General features: G+C 43.5%; 1 protein-coding gene across 1 annotated transcript; it reads right to left on the bottom strand.

Annotated features, from left to right (window-relative positions):
- Positions 1-642: 642 nt before the first annotated feature.
- On the bottom strand, positions 643-10,645 carry HNRNPU (heterogeneous nuclear ribonucleoprotein U). The gene is made up of 14 exons (XM_081123776.1): positions 9,777-10,645; positions 8,758-8,869; positions 8,600-8,673; positions 6,454-6,593; positions 5,827-5,926; positions 5,326-5,438; positions 4,735-4,998; positions 4,315-4,434; positions 3,788-3,916; positions 3,538-3,706; positions 3,067-3,306; positions 2,599-2,786; positions 2,226-2,297; positions 643-1,753 (listed from the first exon to the last, which is right to left on the bottom strand). The coding sequence occupies exons 1-14, from the start codon at positions 10,405-10,407 to the stop codon at positions 1,700-1,702; spliced, it is 2,406 nt and encodes an 801-aa protein (XP_080979902.1). The 5' UTR covers positions 10,408-10,645; the 3' UTR covers positions 643-1,699.
- Between the last annotated feature and the right edge of the window lie 602 nt (positions 10,646-11,247).

Here is an 11,247-nt window from a genome sequence, read left to right as displayed (position 1 = left end):
TTAAGTTAAAATCTGATTGGAAGTAGCTAAAACAAAAACCTAAAGCAATCAAATAGACAAACCTAAACCTAACAGAAGCAACCTAAACACCAACAAAACACTAGACTGACGTTTTAGTTCTACAGTTTGACTCCTGATTCCTCACTTCACATTAGTGAGGGTCCTTTAGATTAAGTGTTCTGTGCAAACCCAATAAAATTACAGTTAGGGGATCTAATGTTATCACATAGCTACAGTCAAGTTAGCAGTGTTGTGTAGCAGTGAAATCAATGACTGGCTTGCATGATGGCTTCTAAAAGCATCTGTTCCCAGAGTTTCATGTATTATATATGTACATAAAATATCAGTTGTGGACAGCCATTAGCATTTTGTAAAGATGATAAACAGTGTTAACTTCTCCCAGCCATTACCTTTTCCCCTCGTTAAATGTTAAGTCATCTGCGGGGGAGGGGAAGGGAAGGATTCAACTTTACTTCATAATTAAGATCAATAGTCAGTATACATTTAAGTTTTTAAAACCTAAATGTTCCAAGTACAGAGTAAAGAATAAGCTGTCCAGAAATCACACACTTAAGTTTTCTCCTCTTGGGAGTTTTAAAAAAGGGATTTTGAACCATGATGGCGAGAATCCCAAAACAAGAGTAAAATGAATTCTTTTTATTGCAAACAAACGTCTAAATTAATTTCTCCACCCACTTTCTTTAGAAAGAAAAAGAAATCAGCAGGCTAAGGAGATACCCATTCAAGAACTGACATGATTAAAAATTAAGATATAAATGGGTGACTCACAATTGCATTAGCTTACAAAGATGGTGGAGTTAACTACTACAAGCACACTAGTTATACAGTATTTTGTGGGAGAAGGGCATACAGACATAGCTAACTTCATATAGATCCCATTAGACAACTGGATTTACAACAAGTTTTTTTAATAAGAAATGGGCAAAGCCAGCTTTCTTTTCAGAATCAAAATGCAGAACAAATGGAAAAATTATGGTATTTAACCTTCACAAGTTTGAGCCTCCACAAATAATACAACCAAGTTTTACATTTTTAACAGCCCTTCTACATACACTCCATCTTCTCTTATCTTGGTTCCAAGTTTTATCTTCATTCAATTATGCCAATTCCAATGTTATTTAAAAAGAAAAAGCCTTCCCAGTTATTGTCAGAAACTACTATTTAGCATACCCCCTCCACTACTCAGCAAACTACAGAGAGGATGGAGTGTAATATGAGCAGTACAGAGTCTTAGGCAATTCATGAGGACCACTGAGTCCTTACATGAATCTGGTTGCTAACATTTCTATTATATTGTGACAATGACTCCCGACTGTTATCTCCGTGAGAAATGGGGGGAGTAAATTCTTAATAAAAGACACCAGGTACAAAGCAACATTTTACTTTTGTTGTGATAAAAAAAAAGTCACATTTTACAGATAAAATGTAGAACCCTGAAATACTGACACATTCTCTTATCGTGCACAATGCTGAGGTTCTCTTACGATTCACTTTAAAACTGCAATTAAAAATGTACAAAAAAGAAAAGAAAAAAAAATCAACCCACAAAGCTTCTAAAAAAGGAACCCGCAGGCACTTCCTCTTGTGGAATGTTTAAAAAGTTAGCCTACTAAAGAAAACAGTCGACTTCTTGTGAAGGTTTTGGAGAAATATGTATCAGTTCGTTTTATTTGGGTATTCAATAATATCCTTGGTGATAATGCTGACTCCATGGCTTCTGACCCCAGAATTGCTGTAAGAGAAAATTTGTTTTTAAAGAAAAAACATCAATAAGCCACTCAAACTGCTTTAGGAAATGACAATGAATCTAATTCAGAGTAATTGCTGGAAACAAATTTATACCTGCCATACCTCTGATTTCTATCAAACCACATTCAGTTAGTATTAATATTCCATTATTATCAATAAACACATTACAAAAGGAAACACATCAGGACTTGGTTAGTTTATACAATTAAAGCTAGTAGTAAAAAGAACCATATGTATTAAATAATATTATTTAATTAAAAAATATTAAATTACAGCAAACACCAACCTATTTTACCTTCAAAAGATAAGATTATGGCTACGACTGCAACACAATTCACACCTTGCCCTGTAACACTTACAAACACTTCAATCCCTGGATAAGGTCTTTTTGAAGAATGATTCTTATGAACTCAAAATACAACGTAATGTACAGAAGCACATAAGAGATTACTTACACCCTGCTGCCACTGGTTGTAGCCCTGAGATTGGTTTTTATAGCCACGATTGTTTCCTCGTCCTCTGAAGTTCTAAAATGCAAAAAAAAAAAAAGAAAAAAAAGTCTTTAAGAACTCAGAGCACAACTTCTTAAGTTTGTACATGGCAGGGATGAGGGACACAGAACAGAAATGAATAGTTGCTGGTTAGTGTACCTGAAAATCAAATTTAATTAAGTGGACTCACTTTACTGCCATCACTAATTGCTATGCTAATGAGTCCCTGTGCTCCCTGCAAATCTTACACAGGCTGTACAACGTTAGCTTACTCTCTTCAGACTAATTTTATACAGATAATGAGGGATCAGTGCCTGCCCGGATCACAAATCGTTACCTGGTTGTAGTTCCCTCTGTTGGGCATTCCACCTCTGTTGTAGTTCCCCCCTCTGTTTGAATAACCACCTCGGCTGCTAAAAACAGGGCCACGAGGGTACGGATAGCCAATTCCACCACTTCCGCCTCCGCCGCCACCTCTCTGTGGCATGTTGCCCCTCCGATTATATCCACCACGATTCCCAGGAGCTAAAAACAAGAGATATTTTAGTTCACATCTCCTTTACACATGACTTACGGTTCCTTTATTTTAGGGGAAAAATAAATATTTAAAGATGAAAGTGATGTTTAATTTAACCACTGACATAACCTAAGTGTGTATACTACCAAATCACAATTAAAACTCTAGAGGAGCTACGATCAATCTGAGGATCAAGTTTCCTGTTAAATTCAGTTAACATGTAGACCCAAATTAATTTACTTGCTTCAATCTTGAACCAAATAAAGAGAATACTCAAAATTAACTTGCCTCCTCCTCTGAAATTTCCACCACGCATATTGAACCCGCCACGTCCTCTGTGGCCACCGCCTCTGTTAAACTGGTTCTTGCCGCTCTTATTCTTATTGCTCTTCTGCTTCTTCTCTGGGTGAAGAGCCTTTTTGCTCTCTTCCTTGTATTGCTTCAAAAGCTTTTGGGCCTCCTCTTTCTGAAGCTCGACATAGGTTATCTCATCAAAGCACTCAGCTACCTCTGGCAGTGTGAAGTTCCCTACAAGTAACAAAGTCAGATTAACACAGTCACAACCCTTAAATCTCCAGTTCCTGAATGGCTCTAAGTTATTCAACACACACAACACAGGATCTATCTATTCCTGGTTTACCAACACACTTTCCTAAAAGGAGAAATAAGCCAAACATACTCATTTACAAAGAGCTCCTGGAACTCCTGACAGTATCCCTGGCAGAGGGTTTAGTTCCCAATTAACCCAGTGCGCCTTGCCTTTCATCTTGAGGACCGCGTGCTCCGGCAGGTCCTTGCCCTCCACCTCGGCCTTCTTCTGTGTCCTCTGCTTGTAGTCTTCGTCCTTCGGGCAGACGACAACGGCCTTTCGCTGGAAGCCTGCAAACAGGCACATTTTTCTCCTCTGGGCAGCAGCAGACACATTTGTCTTTAAAAAAATAAAAGCTTATTAATTCTACATCAAACCCAATTTTCAGTTACTTTTTTCAGCTTCAAAACTACAGCTTACCTGATCCAGAATGAAATTCCGCTTCTTACGGGCAGCAATCTCAATAAACTTTCCCAGACACTGAGGAGCCCTCTGCAGCAGTGTGTTCAGTTTTCCAGTATCTGCCATTTGCTTCTTAAAACCTGCCACCTGTTTTTAAATCAGAAATTTTCTTTGAACTGGTTAATCTTAATATCAGCTTAAATCTCTCCCTATGGAAATACGCAACATTTTAAAATTTAAATATACTGCCTTTTCCCATTATTGCTACAAGAAAAGGGTCCCTTATCATGACTAAACCAAGACCTCCTTATGCTATCCTATTTCTGTGGCTGCTGGATGGTAATTCAAAAAATTCTTTAGAAGCCTAGAATTTGGAAAGCAGTTTACCTTACAGATAGAGCCCACACTTAAGTAACTAATTTCACGCAGCCCAAACTCCTATTTCCCAAATACTATCAAAATAGGTTAAGGACAACAGGCAAAAGGATTAGGTACCTTCTGTCTTTCTAAAAATGCTGAGCACATGCCCTAAACATTCTACTTACCATCATTTTATCCATTATGGTATTTGTTCCAAGAATGTTGTATTTACCAGGATTTTCTGCTGCATGTTTAGTAACCCAGGTAGTTTTTCCAGCTCCTGGCAAGCCGATCATCATAACCACCTACAATGGAAAGAAATATTATTTCACTGTCTAATCAGAAGCCACCTAATAATTTTTTTAAAAGATTTTAATGCACAAAAACCCACTTTAGATACCTGAATTTTCATAGCACTATAACAAGGTAATTTGTGGTTGTGGAAAATTTAACACTTCACATAGATAGCTACTTAGAGAAAAATTACTGAGAGCAACAGGAATGGCACAAAGTAAATGAAAGAGACCAATCATCTAGCTCTTTTAAATGTCATTTTTGCCCAAACAAAAGCAGTGCTCAGATGCTTTAAAAAAAAAATCACTTACTTCACAATCTTTCTTCTCTTCAGGCCCCTTTGGACCTCTAACTCGGTCCTCCAAGGGGACATTCTGGATCAAAGTATAGTCTTCAGGTATTGGAAAATATGGCTTTTCCTTCTGACCAAAATTAAATTCAACAGCACAGTTGTGGCAGAGAACATGCGGAAAGAGTGGCCGTTCAGCAAGAATTTCCTTACTGATTTTGAAGGCAACACCAAGATCTTGTCCATTCTTTGCATAGGAGAGTTCTACTTCATCACTCTCAAAGTTCTGTTAATGGAGGGGAGAGGGGAGTAACAGTTTTAATCTGCTTCCTGTAAGACTTCTAAAAAATGTCAAAATTCAAATGAGGAGTGAAGCTTATCTTGTGGAAACCCTCTTTAGGTTTAGTATTAAGAGCTTTCTAATGGTTATAAACAATAAAACACCTATATCCAGAAGCAGAAACAGTATTGCCTTAGAAGGTAAGACTAGATTTTCAGGTCAACTTGATGTAAGTAGTTTTTAGTCAAAATCACTTAGTAGTTAATGTTGATACAGACAGCTTTCCTAGTGAATAACTTGACATTCATACATAAAAATTTAGCTATGACTTACAGCAAAACATGTGATCACATCATTTTCATCAAACTTCTCTCCATAATCTTCAGTCTCACAGCTGCATGTTTTTATCCCTTTCAGAGAATAGCCGTAAGAAAATTCTTCCTCACCTAAGGAAATAATTAACTACCATGAAGCTGACTTTTCAGAACAGTCCAACGACCCAGAATATTCGTGATGTAAGGGTTAAAATACCAAATATTCTTTCACATACACTGACTTTATAACTAGATATACAATTAATGAGAGCTAGGTGGGTTATATAGCTAGTTTGATAAATTGCATAAAATGAGTAACATTCTATCTTAACCATAAGAGAACAAAACTAAAATTGAGCATGTGCCTACTTACTACATGCTAATGTTTATTCATCTCATTTAAAACATTAACAGAATTGGACAAAAACAAGCAAAATGTTTGGAATGCCTTCTACTCTAACTACTGAAATCAGACCCTAAAAACACTCATGAGCACATAGTACTCAAATAGAAACTTTACCAAGTAACATTCCACTTGTGGTTAGAGACCAGCCAATCCGAACTTCGTGTATGTCAATATCTTTTGTATATAAATGCCTTACTGGGATCTTCTCTGTAACCTGAAAAATCAAATTATAAGCAATTAAACTGTAGGCCAAAAGACAAACCCTTGAACCCTGGCTTATTCCATTTGTACCATGGGCTAACTAACTCTTTCCTGGCTACTAACACAATGACACCCACTCAAGAACTTAAAAAATTGATACAAGGGCTTATAACTTGAAAAGGTTATTCACATTTAAAAGAACAGTACATTTTAAAACTTACATTCTCAATACTCTACCCAAAACCATATTTAACTTTTTTTCCCCTCTGGAACAAAACCAAGAAATTAACTACTTTTAAACCCTTGGTGGGTCTTTTCAAGTGACTGATTAAAAAAGGACATTTTTAATAAAAAAGCAGCTGGCTGTATATCACAAATTCTGGCATCACAAACATGTTTAACTATTTCAAAAAAGGTTTCTAAGCCCTTCTTCTAATCCATAGAAACTTCCAAAAATAAAGTTCCACTAACACCTAATAGTGCCAGGCATATGGAAACTCACAAAGGTTCTTAAAAAACAAACCGTAAAATTGTATTCACCTTCATTTCAAAACAGACTTTGCCTTTTGACACGCCATAAGAAGCCCTTCCTCCAGCCCAAAGAAAAGCAAAACTCTCCATAGTAAGGGAAGAAGCACTGAGGCGATCTCTCGAAATTTTAAAATGTAGATCACAATTATCTGTAATTAACCAAATACCGTATTATTTCTTTTGACATCAAATGTAAATATATCAGCTATGTAGACAAAACTTGGTTATTAAATTTCTGCATGTATTTCTAAATGCTACATGGAACACTTTACATGCTATTTTAAATTTTCAGTTTTAAGCCCCACTCCCACCAAGTCACTCTTGCCAAATTACGTACTAATGTGTCAACTACCTATAAAATTAAGAAACACCAAGGCTTAACGTGTACTTTAAGTATATAAAGTAATCAAGACAGTGTGACATTAATACATACCTGCTCTGCTCTTTACCTTGATTTAGAGGCAAGCAGTAGAGGATAGCAGGAAATCAAAGTGAAGCATGCCAGAACCAGGTAGAATTTACCAGTGCCACAATAAAACTGAAGGGAGGCCATGACCAAGTATTTTTTAATAGGAGTATGAGCTGCTGATCCTGTACTTTCTAATTTTAAAACACCAGGGACTCTAGATCCTAACTTGTGAAGAAGGCAGCCTCAATCTACAAAACACAAAGCTGGTTGTCTAATGCTGTTACTATTACAGCACTTTAGGTCTCCTTTCTTCAATGGGGGATTACCCACTTCCAGGATTACCCAAATCCAAAATGTCTTTAACCTAGCTACCTTTGGGTCAGTGGCTCATTAGCATGCACTTTTGAGGGAGAGCTAAAGTTAGAAAGCTGTTACTTAAGAAGTGTTTATTGATGATAAAAGTTAAATCTACAGTTTGGAATTCCCCTTACATTAGCTTTGCTCTTAAAATTCCTGACCATGACTGATAGAATTTTCAATTCAATAAATTATGTTTGATTGAACCCAGTATTGCATTTAACAAAATTGATATTCCTAGGTGACCAGCTAAAAGTCTACTTTCTAATAGTAGTGTTACCTTCTGGAATCATTGCTTCAGTATCTTGCCAATACTTATAGTTTATATTCAAGAGACTGAATTTACAAAACTTTCAAGTCAACTGACTTCTTTTCCATGTAGTTTTTTCCTTTAAAAAACTCCACTATCTCAACTACCTGGTAAAGGGTACTCAACAAGAAATCAAGAGTTTTACATCAACACTCTTACATACCTGAAGAGAAACAATTGTATTCCACAACAAGAGAACCTAAGCTTCAGCTCCCCAGGCTCAACAGGACAGGGCAGGTTGACACCTTACCTCTCATTTTTCAAGCAACTATTTCTACCCTTTGTTCTATCACTGAAAGAACTGTGGATTCTGATCAAATACTGAACCAACAAATCTTTTTGTAAATAAAAACTACAACTCTGACAGCCACGGCCCATTTAGAGGTTTGCAATACTTCCTCATATTCAATTGCAACCCAACTGGGTAAGTAGCAGTATTTACAGCGCTGCCATTGATACCATTCGCTGGTGAAGAAAGCTAGTGGCCCAGTGATAGCCCACTGCTGCTGCCCCAGGTCTTTGGAAGAAATCAACTTATGTTAAAGCAGCAGCTACTGAACTGGAATTGAGAACAAAAGAGCAGTTATTGAGAAAGTAATATTACAATCTTTTAGAATAGGGAATAAACTTGTGTGCTAATGGGAAAAGTCATTAATAAATACTTAACTAACCCAAATAGCTCACTTAATATAATTCCACAAAAAGATGAAATTACTTTATCGAAGAAGCCTATAAGGACAAGTCATAGGTAGCCTTACAAATTTCCATTAGGTAGCTAGTCCAAAGTTGGCATTGATTTTACATTCCTACAAAGAACTTTCAAGTCGTAAAAAATATTACCAAATTGCTAGAGCCTGTAAAATTATCAATACAGTACAACTGATGCTATACTAAATAAATATTTGTTATTGGAATCTGAATAAGCCATGATCTTCCTGCCTTTAAAAAACTGTTTCCGCTTTCCCTCTAAGTTTTCTGCATTTAAGCTCAATGTACTACATAAGTTTTCTAACATTCTGAAACCAAAACCACCACATTTGATAATCGGGGGAGCAAGGGGAAGAAGCAGCTTCACTTACAAGTGTCAAGACAAACCACTGTGTCATCGAAGTGCTCATCTTCTTCTTCAACAGGTGGCTGAGGAGATTTGGCCCTGAAAGACAACATCGTCTCCTGAGGCTGCGTCCCCCCAGAGGGTAGAGTGGGCGACGAGGAAAACTCGGTAAGCATCCTCTACCTGCTATACTTGTTCTCTTCGATGTACTCAAAATATCCACGGCCATGATCTTCCCGAGGTCGTTTAACACCTCTCTTTTTATCTCCGCCTTTCTGCTCTGTTTTGCCGTCTCCTACAACACACAACACCCCTATTTAAGAGGCCAAGCCACAACACAACAGAAACAGCCCTTTTGTTTTGAGGCTCAAAAAAGCTCCACATTTCCCTGTTCCTTTTTGTAATGGGTTTTAATCGGCGAATCAAATGCTAAGTCAGAAAACAATCAGCTTGAAATTGGACTGGAGTTAGTGACGCAGTCTAAAGACATTACAAATATCGCCAGCGTATTCGAAGATTCGAGAACCCTAACGAGCAGCGCCGCACAGGCCGAGCCCACGTGTATCCCAAAAAGAGTTCAGGAAGGGGGAGGGGACGCGCCCAGCCCGCGCGCCGGCCCTCCGCCCCGCTCCCCTCCCCCACCGGGGCCCGCGCTCCGGAGGCCGCATTGTACTCATTTTCCGCCCCGCTCTCCCCGCCCGGCCCCTCCCGCCGGAAGTGACGTCACACCGAGCCCCTAAGCTACTCGCACAATACCGCGGCCCAGAGCCGCCGAAGCGCGCCCGCCGGGGCCCTCGGGCCTCTCTCCCCTCCCCCCGAGACATGTGCCCGCACCGCGCGCACGCCGCGGCGCCACCGCGGGCCGACGGGGCACCCCCCCCACCGCGGCTCCTCCCCTCCAGCGGCAGCTGCAGCTCCCCCTGGCTCTCGAGCCACATAATGGAGGCGCTGCCACCACCGTCACTCACACACACACACACACACAACGATCCCGAGGCCTCTCGGCTAATCCGGGATTCCCCGCGCCCCTCCTCCACCGCCACCCGCGTAGCGGCCCCCGCCCGGGGCTCCCTCCCCCCGCGGGGCTCCGGCAGGCCTAGGGCTCGGTTCAGCCCGCGCGGCCTCCCGCCGCGCGCAACGTTACAACGCAGCACTCACCCGCCGCCGGTGCCCCGGGGCGACCGCCGCCTTCCACCTCTTACCTCCCGACTGCTGCTGGCCCTGGCTGGCCCCGGGCGGCGCCACCGTCACCGCGAACAGCGAGGTGGGGCCGCTGCTCTTCCCCGCGGCCTCCTTGGCGGCCCCGCGCTGCTGTTGGGGCTGTTGCTGCTGCGTCGTCGGCGGTTGAGCCTGCTGCTCCCCGTGCCCGTTCTCGTCGCCCGCGCCTTCCTCCTCGTCTCCGAGCTCATCCTCCCCTTCCTGGAAACCCTGGTCGTCGCCGTTCTCGTCCTCCGAGGCGGCCTCCTCCTCCTCCATCGGGCCCGAGTCGGCCGCCCCCGCGGCCCCGTTCTCCTCCCCTAGCTCCATCTGGTCGCCATCCAGGGCGGCGATCCCTTCCTCCTCTTCCTCCTCCTCCTCCTCCTCGTCGCCGCCAGTCGCGGCCTCCTGTTCGAGGCCTGCTCCCGAGCGCCCGGCGGAATCCCCGCCCAGGTCTAGGCTGCCGTTCCCGGGCTCCATGGAGGGGCGGCCCCCGGCCTCCTCGTTGTCCAGCGCGGCCTGGAGTCGCTCCATGAGGTCGGCCTTGAGGCCCTTATCGGAAAGGCGCCGCTTCTTGAGCTCCTCTTTCAGCTCCGAAACCTTCAGCTTTTTTACATTCACAGGCGAGGAACTCATGGTGAGGGCCCCGATTCACCGCTAGGCGCTGGCTCAAACTCGGCTCCGCTCACTCGGCCACTGGTGGCGGCTGCTGCGACTGCTTTTCGGCCCGGGCGGCGGCTGCGGCTGCGGCTGGACGTGGGTTCCTGCTGCAGAGCGGACCCGCCTGGTGTCGAACGGCGCCAATTCCTTTCACCGAGTTCGTGAGGGAGACGCGGAGACTCGCCTGGCGCGAGCGAGCACGCAACGTCCTCTCGCAGGGGCGGCGCCGCGCACGTAATATAGTCGCCCCGCCCCCCGAGCTGACGGGAGCTCCGCGCTGGAGGGAGCCGCGCGCGCGGGCGCTCGGCCCCGCCCATGGCCGTGCTTCCCTCCCCGCCCCCACCCCGGGCCCGGTCGGGCGCGCGGGCGGGCGGCGCGGGGCGCTGCGGGGCGGGCTGAGCCGGCGGGGGGCAGGCGAGCCCCCTGCGCTGAAACGGAGCGGCTGCTCCGTCTGGCGGCCCCCCTGGTTCCTCGGCGGCCCCCCGCGTTTTGCTCTTTGTCTCTCCAGCCCGGAGGCCGCTTCGATCCACATGCTTTCGGTCCTCAGCTTGTCCATGTCAGCTCGAATCCCCGGCCTTCCATCTTAGATTCGCCCCGTCCAGCTATTTGTTTAAAATTCCTGATTGAAATTTTGTTCTGATTTGTACAACACGACTCGGCAGTTATTACACGCAGGGCGTTTCCTGGCGGTTAATATTGGGTTTAACTTCCCAAGTCCTGCCTGCGAATTGGACTTTAAATGGGGGCGGGCGAGGCAGAGCCTCTCGTCTCGGGCGCGGCCGGGCTGCGGGCCGGGGGGCGCGGGCCGGGGGGCGC

The sequence above is a fragment of the Miniopterus schreibersii genome (genome assembly GCF_964146895.1).
Source record: "Miniopterus schreibersii genome assembly, chromosome: 21".
NCBI classification, from domain to species: Eukaryota; Metazoa; Chordata; class Mammalia; order Chiroptera; family Miniopteridae; genus Miniopterus; species Miniopterus schreibersii.
This window is presented reverse-complemented; position numbering and strand designations above follow the sequence as displayed.

What these genes read in the sequence shown, in the direction of transcription:
- HNRNPU (XM_081123776.1), bottom strand. Translation starts at nt 10,407, where the DNA reads ATGAGTTCCTCGCCTGTGAATGTAAAAAAGCTGAAGGTTTCGGAGCTG. An exon ending in CCATAATGGATAAAATGATG is followed by an intron (nt 3,917 to 4,314) that starts GTAAGTAGAATG and finishes ATTTAAAAACAG; the next exon opens with GTGGCAGGTTTTAAGAAGCA. An exon ending in GGAATTTCATTCTGGATCAG is followed by an intron (nt 3,707 to 3,787) that starts GTAAGCTGTAGT and finishes ATTTTTTTAAAG; the next exon opens with ACAAATGTGTCTGCTGCTGC.